At 32.4% G+C, this 21,817-nt stretch overlaps 1 protein-coding gene across 1 annotated transcript; it reads right to left on the bottom strand.

Moving 5' to 3' along the window:
* Nucleotides 1–806: 806 nt before the first annotated feature.
* LOC137390237 (receptor-type tyrosine-protein phosphatase alpha-like) lies at nucleotides 807–19,213 on the bottom strand. The gene is made up of 19 exons (XM_068076559.1): nucleotides 19,171–19,213; nucleotides 18,746–18,875; nucleotides 17,829–17,917; nucleotides 14,352–14,488; nucleotides 14,037–14,127; nucleotides 12,724–12,797; nucleotides 12,472–12,508; nucleotides 11,895–11,992; nucleotides 11,214–11,339; nucleotides 10,773–10,921; nucleotides 10,113–10,248; nucleotides 6,772–6,918; nucleotides 4,618–4,714; nucleotides 3,373–3,431; nucleotides 3,153–3,272; nucleotides 2,899–3,033; nucleotides 2,383–2,534; nucleotides 1,600–1,735; nucleotides 807–889 (listed from the first exon to the last, which is right to left on the bottom strand). Exons 1-19 carry the CDS (start codon nucleotides 19,211–19,213, stop codon nucleotides 815–817), a joined length of 2,031 nt encoding a protein of 676 aa, XP_067932660.1. The 3' UTR covers nucleotides 807–814.
* Nucleotides 19,214–21,817: the final 2,604 nt, after the last annotated feature.

A 21,817-nucleotide genomic window follows, 5' to 3' on the forward strand; every position in this document is an offset into this window, starting at 1 on the left:
GAACTTCTGTCTAGATTACAAGCTAGCCAGCAGCAGCAGCTCCGTGTATGGGCCCGATGATGTGATTTTATTCCGCTAGCGTTGCTGATTACAAACATACTAGATTTGTTGCTCTTCCTTTTTATGTTTTCATGATTCAAAATATACATATGGCCTTCCTAGACTTGGATTCAAATCTTGGATTCAAAACAAATCTGTCATACTTAGGATGCAATAATGATATTTAAAATAGTTTAGAAATTTAATAACTTCAATTGTTTTTGGTGCTTCAGGCTGCAGTTGAATAATGTGTTTTATACTTGAATACAGTTTCTTGGCAATACCTTGGTTATTTCTGAGCTCATTATTTTGTAGAATTGCAAAACGTTAATCATTGCATTCATAAATAGTCGTGATTTGCATGTATGTAACAAATTACTCACTCAGTCTTTTTAAGGTATACTTTTATTAGTAGTAAGTAACAGAAGGGTTAATATAAAAGTGAGCCAGACAGAAAATGAAAAAGGGTATGAAATACAGCAAAGGTTTAATATGTATTGGCTCACTAGAAACATCAAACTATTATTATACGCAATCAAAGCCTGTATTATGATCACCCGCTCTGTAGTAGATCTGGTAATGAAATCAATAAATGGTTATTGTATACTATGTATTATAAAGCAGACAAACCTTGGGGTAATAAAGAACAATAAATGTCAGACATGAGGGACAAAAGTGAATGTTAATATCATATAAAACCTGTTGTCTATAGATGATAAGATAAACAACAGTTATGGTAGTTTATGGCTTGAAACTGCCAATGAGCTCTCACTTATTACTTGAAGTTGGCATAGTCCGAGAAAGACTCTGTAAAGTACTTGAGGAAGTCATACAAGAAAGTATACTCTTCCTGAAAAAAATAATCATCTGGTTTGAAAATGAAATTAAAATTACTAGCACACGTTTAGGGCTGGTTTTAATGCTGTCTTGTTCTTAGCAGTATCGATTAGCTGTACTTTCCATAACTTCAATAATACATAATTATTGCTTTGTGTGAACACAAAATATCATGAATAATATACATGTATTATACAATTTACAATGTACTATAAATAGTAAAATGTGAATGTCAACCATACGTTTAAGTGCGTTCATAATTTCATAGAAATTGGAGAAAAATATTATTTGCAAGGTGTTGTCCATGTCACGCCTTGTATTGATAGTATTCAATAAAAAGTACAGTTCTTGTTTGGAGTCTCTATGGTTACTGCTATTCCAAATGTTAGTATTTAAAAATATAAAACTACTGAGTCCTCATGTGATTAGCTACACTTTGAGAGTTTGATTATTTAAAATGTATCAAATAATTTTCACATAAGCATTTTATCAGCAGTGACCAATTTTCTCTACTCAAAGCTTTAGTACTTCAAACATGTGGTGGTATTTACAATTTAACTCCATGTTTTCAAATTTATTTTCAATTCAAGGTATAAAATACAAGTGATGACAAATGTCAACTAATCAAGATAATTTATGTATTGAGTAAGTTATTTAGCTGAAATGAAAGCATTACCAAATGAAGCAGGTAACTTATAAAAAAATAACTGAATATGAGCTTACAATAGTAGAGATGAATTGTCTTCTCCTGCACCTAGCCATGAGCACTGTATTGTAGAGGTCCACTTCCTGTTCAGTTTTGAGCTTATCCAGGGCGTTGCATGCAGTTACAAAAAGGCCACACCTTGTTGTTCCAAGCCTGAAACAATTGGTTGTTCAGGCATATATGCAAGTAGACGTACAGTAGCAGTGAGCTGTAGCTGTTTTATGAATTATCTACTCTACCAAATAATATGAGCTAACACAAACCGGAACCAGTAAGGTATAAAATTGTTGGCTTGATAATTCCAGGATACTACATTTAAAAGGTAGAAATATTTAATGCTCAAAATCATTGTCTGCCATGAAGCTTAGAATTTAGAAGACAAAAATAACAGAACTGCCTTTTCGACAACATTGGCAAGATGAAAGAAAAACACACAAAATCCTCATACAGTAATTTGTATCTGTTTAAAACAAGTTCAATATCTGCCTTAACTAGGAAACCTTTGTTAGCTTAAAAACAATTATTTAAAAAACTTCTTTCTTTGTAAGTTCCTTCAGAACCATTCAGTTCACTGTTTCTTTTTTATTTTTGCTCAAAGTTTGCTACAGCCATACCAGCAACTCATAAAAAACAGTTTTCATTGTCATTAGAGCAACCAATATGCTTTCTCTTGCGGTAAGATTGTTCAACTGCAACTTGGCCAGTGCAAAAAATATTCCATAAAATTCTAACATTTTATTAAATATATAGCTATAAACCATAAAATGGTAGAAAGTACATATAAATGTAAGTATACATACATGTCCATCACGCAAAACTTTCCATCTCTATTTTGCCTTCGCAGCCTTTCCACTGCCTCAAAGTGGTGAAATAGAGCAGCATGGTTAGGAAACTCATTGATGTCTCCATGCTTGTTCCATTCTCTCGTCAGCAATAAGGACACTGTTTTTGTCTGAATATAGCATGAAGCTGATGATATAGTTCGAACCATACGAGACATCAACTTAAGGTAGGTGCAAAGTACAACAGAAAACAAACGTTCAGTGATCTATAAGCAAATAGCAAAAATAAAGAGTTTAAAAAATACTCGTTGACTATATTGTTTTACAATCTTTAAATAAAGTATTCAAAACAATATAGTCAATGGGTATCTGACTGCATGGCAGCTCCTGAATATTTAGTTGGTAGTTTATAACTACAAATGATACTACAGTAGCTCATATAGCAACATCTTATTTCATTCTAACAACCCAAACATAACAAATGAATCCACCACATGATGGACAAACACACTACTTTCAGCTTATTAACACTACCTGATTAATGGATGTACAAGTGATGGCCAACGAAATGAAACTCAAATATTCATTTGTCTCTGTGGCCAGTCGAGATATCTTGTAGTTAGCGAAGATCATGGGCTCATCACCAACACCAGGATAAAAGTCTGTGTCCTAGCATAAAATTGAACTTATTAGACAAAAGTTATTTCTGCTTTTCAACTTATTTTATGAGAATGAACAGCATATTGTAGATCAATGTGAAATATGGATAGGTAAACTTTATGACCTACCTGATGCTCAAGTTGAACCACTATCTTGATTTCCTGTTCTTCCACCATTCTCCAGAAATCAGCAACGGTGGTTGCTAGCGGCAACTGAGTGCAAACGATTTGTCTTGCAAGCTGGTAGCCCTGAATGCAAAAGTAAGTTTAAATTATGGTTATGCTACTTTTAAAAATGTTAGCATAACAAAGCAAACATTTTATACTATAAATAAATGATGATACTCACATCAAGAAGTACAGCATTTATGTACTCTCCCTGGTTTATGTAAACGCAGTGACTTTTATCTACAGCACAAAAAGGCAGCTAGTAAGCTTGTATGAACCAGTGATATGAGAATTTGACTGGATTAACATTGGTTTATCACACAATACTTTTTATTTTGCTATGTTAAGGGGTAACTTTGGGCTGATAACAATCTAGCAGAAGTTCTGGCCCGTCAAAGAGTTTATGCCTTCAACAAAAAGTTAAAGCATAGCGCCACCACTAACCATGAAGTGTCTGTATGTTTGTGTTGAGAATATTTTATATCATAATACACTGGATTAAAAGCTTTAAACTAACACTTTCTGTTTAAAAAAGTAGTTTTAAAGTGACATATGTCTCCACCAATGAAAACAAAACTTCACAATTATTTCACTAATTCAGGTGAGTCTTGTATAAAACTATTTATTATATTGAGCATATAGAATGCAAGATGTCAATAATCTCTATCCACCTGTCAAATATTAATTCACAAACTGCAAGAAGCATAAAAATATTAGTAAAAACAATTGCTAAAGCACATGAAGCGAGTTGCATGCCAGCATAACGCTCTCCACACAATGCTCCAAGCACAACACACAAGTTCAACAATACACCAGGTGCAAGTAAAATAAAAGCAAAATCATTTATTTTGTCGGTAAATGCAACTTCAATTTGTACATTCCGGCAAACACGGCGGATTGTCAAATGTTTGAACCCAGTGAACACTAGCTAGCCTAGCTTTTTTAAAGTAAAAGCTGGCTGTAAACTGGAATGACGCTCTCTTAGTTAATGAAGTTTTTGTTTTGCAACATGTTTCATGATGGCTATGTTGTAGCTAGGATTAAAGTAACCACGATAAAGTAGTAAATAGCTCTTCTCCATTACCATAACTAGTAACTCAAAAAGCTAGATATCATTTATATAAAATCCAATTTACCTAGTTGGTTTTATATTTAGCTTTTGATCCAAACTCGACGTAAATAAAGTCAGTGTATTGTGAACTAAACTCATTTTGTATTAGAGACGCAGGAAAATAATGACAAAGACAATGCTACCTCATGATTTAATATTGCGAAAGCGCAAATATGAATCTGTCGAGACATTCATACCATGCCATGATACTTACAAATTAAACCAGTTCAGTCACTTCAAATGTTTACACCTTTATTCTGTGGGCATTTAGAAAATTAATTTTTAACATTTCGATGCACTCATTGTGCAACCGACCTGGTAGAACTTCCATAGAACGGTTCTTGTCTCTATTCTCATCTTCCACGCCAGATAGGCTTCTCTCACCCATATCTGTTAACCTCATATCTATCCTCTATAATAATTTACTTCAAATTACAATAAACAAACTGCAACAGCAAACAATCCTCAGACTAGAGAGTCAAGAAAACTACAAAAAAACATACACAAAATTTTGCCAGTTTTGAAAGAAATTGTCTCGTCAATAGTGATATTTATGCATTTTTAAAGAGATCAAAAGGTTGTACTTTTAATTTTTAGTTAAATCCAAAACCAGAGACCTACATGTAACTTAATAATTTCTAAGACCAAAAATGGACAAAATCCACAAACAGATGTTCAGTAAATAAATGATAACCACATTGAGAGTCTAAGCAATGAACAGACAATAGGCTTTATGTGAGTCAATAAATTGGCGAGGCTATCCAAAAAAATCTTTGGAGCTTTTATATTCATATCCTCCCATAAAAAGAGCAGGTATATGAAGAGTTGTAAACTTTCTTTTTTGCTGAATGTGTGAGAGAGTTGCGATTTTAGCAAGGGTTTTAGCAAACCCTAGCTGACCTGGCTTTGATTTTGCTGTCAATATTTAAAAACAAAAAATAAATGAAAAATTTAGCAGATGTCAAAACCAATAGCATATTGGGCAAAATAAAATTGATGAAAATATTGACACTATTTTGAGCAGATCTTGCATTATTTCAACATTGCAACGAAAGATTATCTCTAAAATAAATAGTATGCTTGCATTGCTAGTTAATGAGAGAGCCGAGTTTTATAAGCAAACATACAGATAACATGATTGTGACAGACCAAATACATTTTTTGCACTAGTTTTAGTTTTAATATCGTAGCACGTGAGCTCATTGCTCAGTTGACACATGATCTACATACATATGTTATCAAACTTAACGGTGTGCTAGCAATATAAAAAACACATAATAGTCTATATTTTAGTATAAAACTTTATTTTATGTTACTATGTCTTAGACAATATGCTCTTCTTTAATCATTGTATCAAAATCTTTTATTCAGTTATGTTGAACACTGGGCTGTATATATGAGGATATTGAGGAGATTTCACAAGTCAGATTTTTGATTAGCTTTGCTAGTTTGGGAGTATTCTAAATACACAGACATTTGATGCTTATGTAAAGTCATATTATAAGTAGATAAACAAATTAAATTTGTTTTTTACTGGTTACTGGTTGTTCAAACCTTAATAATTTCTATACAAAACAAGCAACAATTTTTCTGTTTTTCCCTTCTTTACATTTATCCTAATCTTACTGTCTGTAAGACACCAAAGTGTGATAGAGCCTTCTTTATGCAATACTATGTCTTTTAGAGAGCGTTATTACAAAAACTACTATTTTTTTGACTACTGCTTTTTCAAACTTTATTAACTTAAAAAAACGATAAAGAACTTTTCTAATTTTTTTTAGTTTTGTTTCCAGCAATATTGTACTGTTGGTAAGACACCACAATGTAATAGTAATGAAACCTTGTTCAAGCAAAGCTGCTTCTTTCAAAGAGCTCATAGATAAACCTTAAAGATTTAGCGCAGGTAGACCAGTAAAACTCAGTCTATGACGTTACAAAAAAAACAACCTCTATTCTTAAAGAGGTTATCACGTGAGTTGCTAGACATATATGGTAGTATGTCATATGATGGCTTGAAGTTTTAGCAGATATTCGGAATAGGTTAAAAATAGAAACATGTTCTTATAAACTAAAAAAACTCAAAGATCTTTGTAAAAACTACCAGGATGGTCTGTAATAATAAGAACATTTGAACAGTTGGTTTTAAATTAGTAATCTCTGTACAAATTTCTTTGTATCAGCGCTTAATCAATGTGATTTAAAAAGAATTTTCTAGGAAAAGATTTGCATTAAAATCTGGTATGTGAACTTGATTTTTGTAAAAACTCAAAAATCCTGAATATATTGAACTACCTATCAATTTGTGCGCATTTCATGCGCAGGTTTGACAACTAAAAAGATATAAAGTAGACTATGATTATCGGTTATCATAATAGGCAGTAAAAAAATAAATATCACACACCTGTTTACTTTGTCAGCATTGTTTATGCTCAGATAGTTAAATGTGAAAATTTATACGCATAAAATAACCTTAAACTCAGCAGTGATGGTGTCATTAGCTCCTCCGTTTTGTTCGTAATAGAAATTGATTTTAGCCGCTGTACACAGTGGAGCACATGGAAACATCTCAGTTTTAAGAATCTCATTGACCACGCAGTGAAGGAAGTAGTATTGCTCCTGTAAAAACCATTGAATAAGTGTAAATATAAACATGGCCAGAAAACTAGTCTAACCACCAAATATTTAAAGGTCTCTCAAAATAAGTCTATTTTTAATCATCCGTGATTGTGAACAACTGAACATCTTCAGTAGAATGTTACAGCTGTTGATTAGTAGTCTAAAAAGCATGACTTGTGAACAGCAAGTTGGGTTTCAGTTCCTAAGAAGGTCACCAGTGATGACAAGTATGGCGTACAACCTTCAGTTGCTTTATGCAACTTGGCTGGCTAAAACTGTTGCTGTCCCCTTGCCACTGGGTTGAGATGTAAGTACTGAGATCGTAGGGATAATGTTTATGCAAAAAATCCTTTTAAAAATTAACAAACTTTACTTGCAGTGAACAAAGCAAAAATACTTGATCTCTAAGAGACACACATCTCTGCTCACGCACTAATGACTACACAATGTTTGCTACTCAAAACTGAAACTCCGAAATACTCCCACAACAATTTTAGTAAGTATAGTTATTTGAAAACCTATATAAGATTGTGATCATAAATATTGAAATAGATCTACAATGTGAATGATTAAAATTTAATATGTAAAAAAGTGCTTTTTGTATAATTAAGTTGTTAGATGGTTCTATAAAGTATTCCTCAAACTTTTAAAAGAGCATCTTTTAAAGCTTGTAAACACATAAAGAGGAAGCCTGTTAAATAGACATGGATAAACACTACAGTATAGATATGCGTTCTCGCAGCCATGAATATTTGCTATTTATGGACAAGCAGACCAAAACTGACTAACATGACAACATGGAGTAAGTTTTATTTCTCTAAAACAGAGAACAATATTATTAACACGACATCAAAGCATTTCTTCCAAAATGGAGAGACAATGTACAAAAGAACAGAACAGAAAAGCGACTATATACATACATGTAATAATAAATGTTGATTATGTGTTTCAATTTAGAAGGCTGTCTGAAAACAGGACAGAGCTGGACAAAGGTGGACTGACAAATTTGCATTTTTCATAAGAGAGCATAAACCATAACTGGCACATACAACTTTTATTGTATTAACTACACAAATCAGACACGCTGATTCTGATTTTGTACTCAAAATAAAGATTGGTCTACTAACTTTCAGAGTAATGAAGCCTTTTTTACAGCGTTTTAATATCGGTCTCGAAAACAACACGATCGGCACAACATGCTCTGCCCATAATTACGTGACGTAACCTAGCTTTGTAGGAATGGAAGTTTATGATGTTTAGTCCAATTTAGAAAGAAAGATATGGGTATCTTAAAACCCATTATTATCTAAATTCAGCCTTCAAAATAATCTCCGTGTTTTCTAAAAATGGATAGGCCATTTAACATTGCATATTTAAAAATGAGCTTACAAAAGCACGATGACAACGCTAACTTGTGCAAAAACCACACTTTTTTTAGCTCATTCATTTTGGCGTTTAGCCTGTTAAATATCATGTAACAAGCTACGAGCGATTTTAAACAGTTTATTTACTTTCCATAAAAGACTGAGAATATTTTAAAGGCTGAATTTAGATAATAATGGGTTTTAAGACACCCATATCTATTGTTCTAAATTGGACTAAACATCCTTAACTTCCGTTCCTAAAAAGCTAGGCTACGTCCAATATTTATGGGCGAAGCTTGTTATGCCGGTTGTGTTGTTTTCGAGACGAATATTGAAACGCTTTAAAAATGTTTTCATGACTTTGAAGGTTAGTGGACAATATTTATTTTGAGTATAAAATTTGAATCACCGTGTCTAGTTTACCTAGAAAATACCACAAAAGTTGTATGTTACAGTTATGGTTTAAGTTTCCTCTAAGGGTTATTAAAAGTAATCAGAAGCATTAAACTCTGAGGCATTCAGTGAAAGGCTTTTAGCTCTATCAATTGGGCTCAAAGGTTTGCTGATGCTAGCTTTGCTATATCTAATAGCAATTGCAGAGTGTTTGATTTATCCTTAGGGTTAGCCATGTAGTTATACTGACTCCATACAAGTGAAAAAAGGAAGTTCTGTCTAATCGAATTTTGGATTTCTTTAACAAATTTTGTTGTCTCTTTGATAACTCAATAATGATTGATTAGCAATTGGTAAAATAATGTTGGCTTTGTTCCAACACTATAGAAAAAAAAGAAAGTGAAAAAAGTAGAACTGTCCGAGTAAAGGCAATAGAATACGTTTGGTTACCATATTCGTGATAAGGTTTGTTCAAAGCCATACAACATCTTTTTGCTTATGTCATTGGAACAGACATATGTTTATACAGACTTTGTTTGTTATGATTAAAGGTTTATGAGTTGCCGCCAGTCACTTTGTAGAAAGTTACTTAAAATATGCGTCACTGAAAAACCAAAAATAAATTAAAATCTGTGAACTGCTACTAATAATTGAAACGAGGATCAGAAAATCCGTTGAAAAAGGTTTTGATATTTGTTTTCATATTAAACTTTCAATCAAAGGGTAAAGACAGGTTAAACAGGCTATGATAAAAGTCATTAATATTCAAACTGTATAAACAGTTATTTGTAGCAAAGAAAAATTTTTTTGGGTAGTACTTAGAAAATATTCTTTTTACACAAAATCACTTTTTGAATTCCTCTAAATGCACCAACAGTGTGTGTTCACAAATAATTACTATTAAAGTTATACATAAACAGAGCTGTATTTCCATGACCTAAATCTATTTCAGTGGCATTTTCATCTTCAGTTTGATGAACAGCTCACTTCTGTACAAATCTCTCATTAAACTGTAAATAAATTATAACATGACAGACATAAATTTTGACAGAAAAAATATCAGTAAAGATAGTAAAGTGTTGTGCAATTGCTAGTTACCACAACCTAAACAAGGTCTGCTCTAGAAGAAAAACCTATTTCATAAGCGGAGTACCAGGGTATCAAATTTTTAATAATGTTTGACCTTTGACACAGCTACGTTAGGACTGAAAGGTTTAAGCATTCTTATTTGACATAATCATAGAATAAAACCAACATGCATCAACATCCGTAAATAAGGAGCTATTCAATACTGAACTAGTATCTTCCCAAATAGTCAGGGATTGTGACCAGCACACTAACAAACTCTACACAAATATATCTACAACAGTCTGCAAAAGGTCATTAGCATAATGATGAAGTGCACTCAACTATTGAATTGAAGATCTATACACTGACCTTGACTTGCACCATGCATGGCCGTCTCAGTCTCATAGCTGCCACACATCCCAGTACATCTACTTTTTGTGTCTTCTTTGCCTCCTTCAATAAATTCCAGCAGGATATAAAAGTACCAGTTCGTCCAACTCCAGCGCTAAAACAAGATTAACATGTTAGGTTTCTCTCACCGAAAAACTGTTGAGAACATTGCATGTCTACTTAAAGCTTTCGCATGTTCAGCCATAAAAATTAAATTGATTTATTCGAAATGTGCTGATCCAAAATAGACAGAAAATGGCCACAAAAACAAAATATTGCTTAAAAAATTTAGTGCATTTGCATACATCTTTTGATATTCGAAAGGAAAAAATTGCACCAAATGATTACAAATTTTTAAAATGCTTCTCTAAAACATGCTCAAGCAATACGGAACTATACCTGATTTAAAGTTCTTTAATTGCACTAAAAAATTTTACAATCAAGTTAAATGTATTTAAAACTAAATAATCTAATGCTACAATTAAAAAAAGTCTTTTAAAAAGTTTTCTTTGTCAAAGCGTACTAAAATAATTGTGTGCTTGAGAGCATTATCAGCACAAAGTTTTGTAACACAACAGACAATGACAGTCTCACAAAACAGCTAACTGGCGGTTGACAAACCCTTGAAAACAATATTACCTGCAGTGAACAAGCATGGGTCCGGTGAGATGCTGAGTACCTTCTTTGACTTTTTTGTAGAAAGCCACATATAGACTCATCTCTGCCGGCACACCATGATCTGGCCAGGAAGTGTAATGAAACTGCTTGGTTTTAAATGTTTCACCTCCCTATAGAAAATAAGAAATTGTTCAAAACATTTATCAGTTGCACTTAGACTCGGAACTCGATTGATCTAAAGGTCACTTATTGATACTTAGGCAATAAGGTTTTTTAGTCTATCGGAACTATACAGCAGCTTCACGAAATATTGTCAGTATTATATGTTTAACAAAGTCTGAACAGCTAGTTTTTATGTTGCAATAATTCTAGCTGAATATTGGTATCTCATAATTACTGCGGTAACAGATTTATGCTGCAATAATTTTAACTATACAATGTTTATTAGTTTCTCACAATTACCTTTGTAATGGAAAGAGACCTGACAACAAAATCAGCCCAAATATCACAGGTAGTGAGTGTCACCTTGATGTTTCTAAACTTCATCACTCCACCTACATCATCTGGCCAGTACTGTTCACACTTGTGCTGAAAACAATAGCGAGACACAAGAATATACTCTATGTTTCTTAGTATTTTGCAAACAGATCCTGAAATGGTAGCTTGTCGCTCTGGCACACAAAACATTATATAGCCTAATAGCATATTACATCAAAAGTATTACGTATGTGTGACAGAAGAGTAATATGGTTTTGCTCAAAACATTTAAAGGGAGTTATCCCCTGACTTAAGCTGAACATAGTTTAGAAATTACTATCGGAAGCAGGAAGTCTATGATTGTTTGACATAACAGCAAACATAAATGTAAAATTCTTGCAACGTGGAGTATGAAACAGTTTCTCAAGCTATTAACAATAAATTTAAATAAATGATAAAATCGTCTGAGCCAAACACTTACTGCTTGAACAATGTTAAAAAGTGATGTGTGTCGAAATGAAACCAATTAGTCCAACTACCAACTTTATAAGCTGCACATATCTGATATACGTGTATTTTCTATAAGTTAACAGTTTTAGCCATGAAACTAAAAATTATGCTGCTACAATTTATTCCTTGAGTGAGAGGGTGCTATACCCTACTTACCCTGCCCATCTCAATAATGTTTGTAACCATCACTATAGCCTTTGGTCTTTGCTGGAAAATCATCAACCAAAAGTCATTGATTGTAGTTTTCAGAGGCCCTGAAAAAGGAAAAGTAAATTTGTTTAGCTAATGTTATAACATAGTCTGTGCAAACTAATAAATTAGTTTTACACTTGATGTATCTAACGTGTAGCTCATATGTTGAATTATTTCCAATACTTGTATGCAAGCGATCTTTTGTAAGGTCATTCATGAGGTATTCACTTTGAAGCAGTTAATTATGATTTTTAGTGTTTGTATTAGCGTGTGTAGTTTTTTCAAAACTATGTCATGTAGTTGGGCGAAAAAACTTAAATTTTGCTTTGCGTATATAGTTTTTTTGTACTATTGAAAATGTATATTGTAGCCATTTGCACGGTTTAATGAACTTTTTTGAAAAATAGTTGTCAGACTGCCAAGAGAATGTAAGACATTGTATTTAAACACCAAACCTTAACATGTGTTTTAGATAACAACAGGTGCAGCTGCATCCTACTTCTAAATAACACAGTTTATAATCATTTGCATAGCTACCAACCTTGTGCAGCTATGAACAGCTCCCCCTCATCGTAACCCTACAAAATAAAATGTTTATTTTAGCCATTTACTGCTCCACAACATGAACTGGTTAGTTAGGCATCCATCATCTCTTGTTTAACATTGGTAAAGCTCAATGTCTGTTTCTAAATAATACAGAGATGAATTGTTATGTGCATGTGAAAGGGCTAGGCACTGTATTAAAAGCCTGTCTACAACCACTGTCAGTGACACTGAAAAACCAATGACTTACTTCAAGGAAGGAAGCATTGATAAAGTCTGTCCCATTACTTTCTGGCTTATCTAAGATTACCCTGTGTTCATCCTCTAAAATTGATCAATTATAACATAAATTAAACATTTTACCTTACAAGCAAAACAACAAAGACGTGTGGACAAAATATCTGCTTTGCGTTGAATTAGCACTGGAAACAAAACTAACACAGATTATCACAAGTTTCTTAAAAATAATACTTATTGGAGTTCGTCTTTCAAATTTCTATAACAGAGTTAGTAAAAGAAACTTTCAGTAAGCTAACATTAGTTCTTAGTGATCTCAAATTTTTCTAAGTTAATTTTATAAATCAGTTCTAACTTTATAAGTTAGTCTAAAAACAAATAAATACAGTAAATTTTGGAACATAAAAATAATTTGTTTTGGTACTTGCATAGCATACATTGACCAGTTCTGTTGAATTACAAACCATTAAAAGAATGCATTGCACTTTATGTAATTTGTTCCACAGTTTAAACAGCCTAATGAAAATATTTCATGCAATCTTATATAGAAGTCAAGTGCATGCATCCTGTGTAAGTACTGTATACTAAATAGTAAATGTATAAATAAAAATAAAAATACAAGATACCAAATCAAAAAATGATTATTAAGAACGAGCGTTTTTACAAGCGTTTTTATGTCATACAAATATTACATCAAAGAGAAATGAATGCTGTATAATCGATAGTAGTGACAGATCTATGAAGCTACTCTAATTTGAACTACATAAATTACATAAGACACTATTTATATGTAAGTTTGATTCTCACATTTCATACGCATTTAAAGTTATATATACATATAATCGCCACTATCAGCTGGTCCACTTTTACATCACATTTACTGTCTGCTGGTGATAACTATCAATAAGCTTTAGTGAATTTTTATATAATTAACAAAAGTATTTTTTTCATGGTTTATGGTGTTGGTGGTTCAAAGTATAAGAAGTGCATAACATTTTCTACCATTACTGTCACTCAAAATTGTGCTTAGAAATTTTGAACTTGGAGTTAAAATTTAAAGCTATGAACTACTGGCTAGTTGAATATTTATCTACCTGTTAACAAAGCTGTAATTATTTTAGAAACATAAAATTTTGTGTGTTAAACTTATTTCATCTGTGGCAACAAATACTGTATATGCATATATTTGTGTCTGCTTTAAAAAAAACTTGAAATTGTTGAGAACTGGTATGAAAACAGGTCAGCAACTTTTGGCTTCAAAATTATTTTGTGTCATTTGATACATGAAAAACCGAAAGCAAACGCAGCGAAACAAATTACACTTACCTGGATAGAGATTTATGTATTTACACTTTCCACGGTTTTCTGGCAACTGCGCTACATCCATTGTTGGTTTAGGCATCTTCTGGAGAACGTCCTAAATTTAATAAAATAAAACTCAAGCATGTTATTGTTAATTGTTGTTCTTAGTTGGTACTTAACAAGAGTCAGGTTTATTAACATTGCCAGTATATCACACATGTCACACTACTACTCAAGTGCTTTTATGTTACTAATATTTACATCTAGGCTAGTGAGTAGATTTAAAAATTATATCATTTAATTGCCGCAGTAAAAAATACTCAACCATATCAACCTTACATTGTATTCAGAGAAAATAGCTTCCTTATCTGAGATGTATTCTGTGAGGTGAGCCAGCGGTATTGCTCGTTTTGTAGGAAATAGAGAAGGGTTTGCTGGCACTGGTCTATGATTTGGCTTTAAGTTCAAAGGCCTCTCTAAAATAAGTACAGACAAATAGTTAGAAAATGCAATGGAACAAAATTAAAAATACTTACTCGTAAGATGCAAATAGTTAAAATTTCAGTTTAAAGTTTTTAAGGCAAAGCCAATTATTTGGGATCATTTTTGGTGGCGTATGTTTAATATAACTTTTATAAATAATAGTTTCATATCCTAAACTTTGTGGCTACTTCAAATAATGGAGGGCAAACAAAAAATTATTGTTCAGGCATGCTATGTCAGAAGAAACTTTTAGGTACCAACTAAATATTAATATCAAAAACAAAAGAAAGTAAGAACAATGAACAAATGCAAAAGCGTCATTTAAATTAAATAATATATAAACATTTGATCAAAAATCTGTCAACAAGAACAATTCCGTTATGTAAAACTTGTGATATAAAAAATAATTGCTAGCTGCTTTTACACAGCTATGAAGACAAACAGTGTATAATTTTGGATGCTAACTAGTATAACTGGTAAAAAATTGAAAGTAACTGAGACCTACTAGGAATCTAGAGATCTGCTTGATAAATAGTTTAATATCCTTAATAAAGTGTTTACATATCCAAATATAATATAGAAAAATGTTTTGGACAATCACAGGCTAGTGTGACACAAACCTTTTTTTATAAAAAGCACTGGAATAGTTTGCAAATCTGCTGAAAACCCAAATGTTTACATTGAGTAGTAGCTGGATATCAAATAAACAATGTGAAACGTGAAATAAATTTAAAAAGGTCATAGAACCAAGTAAAAACAGTTACTCACTTCTTCACACTCAAATATACTGCAAATTAAGTTAAGGTCAAGCCACCTTTGTTAAGGTCACTTTTTTAATACGAAATAATTGTCTTGCATGAATAATATTTGATGACTTCAAAAGTGATAGTCAATAGCAAGATTATACATAATTTTAGAACAATTAAAATCAAAATATTGTTGTTTGAATATTAAAAGTGCCGCAGTTATATTTTGCATCAGTCAGTCAGCGAGGTAGCAAAGTTGGTATTCGCCACAACAGCAAACTTAGCAAGTGATTTAATTTTTAATTATTTAGGGTAGAGCTTCTGTTGCCACGAAAGTGGCACAATATAGAGAATTGCAATTGATAAATTAGGAAATTTAAAGTTTGTTGCTACCGAGTTGCATTTAATTTCAAAGAAAAGCAACGATCTGTGGTATTATAAATTCCTAATTTTTGTCACTTACAGTGACATTGCCCAGTAAGAATGTTTGTTATGACTAGAGTCTAAATTACTTGTATGAAAAAATTTAAACGATAAAAAAAGTCTTTTAACAAAGCACTTTGACCATTATTACCCCGGCATTTTCCTGTTCAAAATATGAATGACGGGTAAAGACCTCTCAATAAGCAAGCTCATAAATAAACAGTCTGGTAGCATCCTCTCCACCACTCTTTATTTTGAACATATACATAACAAAATACTATTGATCTCTTTTGATTAAAGATTATAGCACTACAGCCATAGTAACATTACTAGGATAAATGGAGCAGACTGTCGGTGCAAGAAGCAATTAAACAAAACGTTATCCCACGACCACACGAGCGGAGCGGAAGTGTGGGAGTTTTATGATAAATGCATGCGCACACAACTTACGAAAATTATTCATCAACAATGATACGAACCCTCGTCAAGAAATTTCATCAAAGAATTTAAGCATCGGAATTTAAAGTCGTTAAAGTATAATAACGATACAAAACACATTTAAACCTATTTAAATAGGTTACCAAGTCTTTGTAAACCAACGATAATATCTTAAAACTTACCCATCTGATCGGATTATACACAAATAGGCAGATTAATTTGAACGAAAATTGCCACAAAAAGCTTGAAAAGCTGGGTTTAATAAAAGTTGAGACCGAAAATTGAAACGCCAATAAAGCCGTGCGACCGATTGTAGAACTATTTAGCAGTGCGCATTTCACGAGAAAACCGTGTTCATTTCATCAGTCTATGGGATTTTCCACTTGTAATCGAATTTATTCGAAGGTTTCTGTAATAAACGTAGACCGTTTGAGGCGTAGACCGATTTACAGGTACGAAATTGTGGTACACAGTTTATCAGCCTGTGTTTTTTGTCCAATCACCGAAGGTTTCATTATTTGAAAGGTTAACCGAAATTCTTTACAACTTATGTACAAGCTAGGGCCGAGCTACAACGCCCTTTCATGACGAGAACATTTTTTATTTTGCTACAGTTTTATACGCGTGAATACTCCTATTCGCTTTCTGTTAAAGATCGCTTATCAAAACCATTCTACATTCAACGCAACCAACTTTCAAACTGTGTATAGTACACAGTAGCTTACCATTTTACTTCTAATTTTGCATTTCAGAGTTATAATAAACATATTTCGTAATTGTTGTTGAATTACATGCATTACAGTAAATTAGGCCTACAGCTTTATAACACTTTAATAACAGCTTTTATTTTGCTGCAGTTTGCAGAAATCTTCGAGACGCATGAACGCTCATAGGTTTTCTATTATTGCTGTATTACTATATTAACAATATTGGTTATTTTAATAATATCAGTGCATTTTACTTATAATATTGGCCAACATTGCATTTCTCCTATTGCAAGGGAGAGATATAAACATGTAATATTTTCCTTTCATTGTTGTTGTTTGTCATGACCAAACACTTTTTAAATAAATTTTCTAAAAACCTATATAAATACCACTTCTCGATATTGCTACCTATTACGTTTTGAAATGTAATCAAAATTGTGTATTGTTTTTCTATTATTAGTATATTAATAAAATTGATTATTCTAAGAATATCAGTGCATTTTACTTTTAATATTGGCCAATATTGCATTTCTCCTATGGCAGGGGGAAAATATAAACATCTTTTCCATTCATTATTGCTTATTGTTGTATATAATAACACCCACACCCAGTACATTACAGCTACCATTGCAGTTATCCTATTGCACTGCAGAGCCATTTGATTGCTAATATTGCATTTCTCAACCCTCAGTACCCTTTATTTTTTTGCCAGTATCTCTGGCCATCTCTTTGGTCGTGGGCTGTATGACAGTGGAATTTCTAGTTAATTTATTTTTTGGTTAAGATGTACACAGTACAGTGCATTATACAGAATAACATTATAAAAAAGTTATCAATGGTGTTGTGGTATTTTTAATTTTTGTCTGAGAGACAACCAAACCAAAGAATTGACCAAATAAAAGACAGTGAAATAGAGAATGGCTAGTCTATTTTCTATGTTAAATTGAAATCAAAATTTGCTATTATTCATTAGTTTGGTAACAGAAGCAAACAACAATAAACCAGTAAATAACTCTTACCAGGCACTGGAGGCCCAACACTTGGAGTGAGGGAATCCGTTCTGTTTAAGGGAAAATCACCTGTTTCAGAATTCTCCTTTGAATGTAACCTAATCAAGTAAATACAGGCAAAGTAGCAAACTATATAAACTTTTACTTTCCAGTCGCTGTGAAATCAATACCTCTGCTACACTAATTGTCATAAACAGTTCATCAGAAGCCTTTATCAACATTTCCTACAAAATGCCTCAAAGAGCGAAACGTGTATAAGCTGGTGCATGTGGTTCTGAGAGGATTATTGAGTTTGAGAGTACATAAAATTATTTTAGTGTAGAGCTGTAGTGTAGTGTAATGTCTTAAGCACAAGCTGCATTGAAAGGTATAAATATTTTGAGTTCTTGATTTAATCGTAAGTAGAAGTTTGTAATAAATGAAAAAATATTGTTTATCAAATAGTTCTTTTTTTCTAATCAACAGAAGTTACAGTAAAAAGGTAGTAAATCAGCTTGCTGCCTAAGCGCTTGACCAGGCATGACGCAAATACCAAGGCATATACATTACTTTCAAATTGTTAGTTTTAGCTGAGGGAAATCAGCTCAAAATCGGAATGAAGATTTTAAGTAGAGAGTTATTAAACTTCAACTCACAACCAAGATGCTATGTTTAAAAAGTTTATTAAAAAAAATTTTTAAAACAAAAAAGAGCATTCAAACTACTTAGGTATTTTGCTGCTTTAACGATTTCCAGCTATGTTATAGAATAGCTAAATAAAAAAAAATTTGAAAAAAGTCTCAGTATAAAAAGAAAGTTATGAATTTGTTGGCAACATAAAATTAAAGATTTGTTTTTTTGGAAATTACTTTTAATTTTCTCTGACAAGCGAAGCTTTATTAAACTACTAAAGAGCCTAGCTGTAATATGTTAAACAAACATTTCACCTTCTTTTATGGAGAAAGATTAAAACGGCTCCAGTGATGAAGATCACTCCCACAGATAGTCCAACACCAATACCAATGTTACGCTTGGAAAGAGATAGATCCTTCTCAGTAACCTCAATATTAAGATAGCCTACAAAACAAACATTAAATATATTATAGAGATACTTGATAAATAAACTGATATACATTGCACATCGACTAAAGTACCCAACAATAATTCCGACAATTTTTAGTAAAACTGAGCAAGTAGTGCTAATATTTCAGACAACTTTTAGAACTCCTACTGCAATCTACTTATTCGAATGGTAAAATGTTCACCTATGCAGAATATCATTTCCAAACTGCCTACCAAAATCAATATAGGTGTGACGAGAACATACATGTATGTTTTACTTAGAGAAAAGCCTAAAACACTTTTTAATCACCTTGAATACTGATCTGGAAAGCAAGCCAAGTGGAGGAATGCATGTTAAAAGAGCACATAGTTTCCCTACTATATTTTCATGAGTAACAGTATTGCATCTTAAATGTGCAGGTATATCATTATAACAAAAGTGTGCAATTCATTGATTTTGAAAACTGCTTGTTTACAAATTGAATATTCGTGAACCATACCATGAGCTCACTGCCCAAAAGTAAACATATATTTTTATTATCTCCACAATATTACAGTTTATACAATTGCTTACATAAACTGTTCATATCGCATCAGGAAAATTGCTGTATAGCACAATTTGGTCAAACTGCTTATCAACTAGTATAACAAGATAATAAATCCAGTTTTTTAAGTCTTTCATAATTTATAAAATGACTTTTACTTAGTGAGCACGCAGTCTTTTGACTGCGCCTTTCCTCTACTGACTGGTGTTCACAACGAAGCAAAAGTTGTAAACTTCAATCTAATTGTTTATTTTTAATTAGATAAGAGACGGTTAGACAGTGATTTTGAATTGTTAAAAATTGTTGCCAAGCTGTATGTCTGCCTTTGCCTTTAGTATAGCAATTGTTGAGCAGTTTGCCAAGAGAAACCAAGAATTTTTTTATTACTGCAGACTATCATTTTTTTGTTACTGTTAGCAAACTTTTCACAATTCTAACTAGCTTGTACTGCTATCAGGTTAAAAAGTGTCAGTTCGATTATCATAGAATCAAAAGTTCAGTAAGAGGTTATAGACTCTCTAATTTTTAAAGTAATAGAAGCTTTTCATGTCCTCATCATCTGCTTACACAAATACAATGCTTTTGCAAATAAAGCTTAAGCGGTTATCCATAGAAGTTCTAATTATTATTCGCTCAATGCACATCCGTAGTTACCTAAAATGAACAGCTGTGTGCTACATTTTTGCAAGCAAAACAGTTAATTTTCCAAAGTAAAATCAATCACAAAGTTTCAAAAGCTTGATGTTATATGACTAAATAACAGCGAGTATAATCATTAATATTTTAGTGCAGCTATTTAAAAAGTATATAAAAAATTTTCTATTTTCTGCACAGAAGAGGTCAACGATAAAACTTTTAATTATACCCTGCAGTCGAAGACACAGATAATAATAAGAGATGTAATCAATAAATATACAAATATACACCTGAGTTCAACGTGACCTGCATAGATATATGTATGCTTCTTTTTATCTAAAATTGATGACAAATGTTGGTGCAACTTTATGCACTATTAAACTTCATTCAGATTCTCACAGCCATAAACTTTTACTACTATACTTATTGTAAAGCTTTGAGAGTTCCAATCTTTTATCGGAGTCTGCTGTAAGCAGTGACTACACAACAACTAAAGATACCACGCATTAGCAATGTTAAAGTATATTAGAATATAATGCTATTTACTTAAGCATGAGTGAGTGTCAAACCCTTACTCATTCTGTTATCACAAACGTTGCCAAAATTTTAGGACGCTTATCAGTTACTCTGTGAAATAGACTTGCTAAGTGCAAAGTAGCCACACAATTATGAATAATGAAAAAATATGAAAATGGTGAGAGAGCAACCAAATTTACTTATTGAATAGTTAGCAACTAGGAGGAGGTTAGCAATAGTTAGCAATTAGAAGGAAGTTAGCAATAGTTAGCAATTAGGAGGAGGTTAGCAATAGTTAGCAATTAGGAAGAGGTTAGCAATAGTTAGCAATTAGGAGGAGGTTAGCAATAGTTAGCAATTGGGAGGAGGTTAGCATTAGTTAGCAATTAGGAGGAAGTTAGCAATAGTTAGCAAATAGGAAGAGGTTAGCAATAGTTAGCAATTGGGAGGAGGTTAGCAATAGTTAGCAATTAGGAGGAAGTTAGCAATAGTTAGCAATTAGGAGGAAGTTAGCAATAGTTAGCAAATAGGAGGAGGTTAGCAATAGTTAGCAATTGGGAGGAGGTTAGCAATAGTTAGCAATTAGGAAGAGGTTAGCAATAGTTAGCAATTAGGAGGAGGTTAGCATTAGTTAGCAATTAGGAGGAGGTTAGCAATAGTTAGCAATTAGGAGGAGGTTAGCAATAGTTAGCAATTAGGAGGAGGTTTTTGGACTGCTCATGGTATCTAATTGCAAGTCAAGACTTTTTCTAATGCCAAGCCAAAGACTTATGAAACTAAAAAAATGGAAACGATTCCAATAACATTACTTATTCACCAACATTTGCTGCTTAAATTACGTAATAAGTTTATTAATTACATATTTTGATTTGCACATCTTTCCTGTTAATAATTTTGCAGTGCAGCAAACATAAAATACTGTTGTGTAAAATGTTGTGGAGCAGGCGCATGAAGCAGATAGATTACAGAGTAATCAGTTACTGATTGTTATAAGTCAAACTGGCTAGTCAGCAATTTGCATCAAAAACCTTAAAATTGCTTCTTGCATAAACACTAAAAGAAACTCAATAGAAAAAACTCAATAGCATATGTATACCTTATGGCAAAACACCTAAAGTTTGTGGAACGTAAAAACAAGAGTTAAAACTGAGCACTTAAGGTTAGATTTGTTCTATTTATTTTTAGTTTTATTTGTCTGATTCTAAATCAGACTTCAGAAGTAGTAAAATTAGTATAACATTTCCTACCAGTGCACTGCTC

Source organism: Watersipora subatra, chromosome 1 (assembly GCF_963576615.1).
Source record: "Watersipora subatra chromosome 1, tzWatSuba1.1, whole genome shotgun sequence".
NCBI classification, from domain to species: domain Eukaryota; kingdom Metazoa; phylum Bryozoa; class Gymnolaemata; order Cheilostomatida; family Watersiporidae; genus Watersipora; species Watersipora subatra.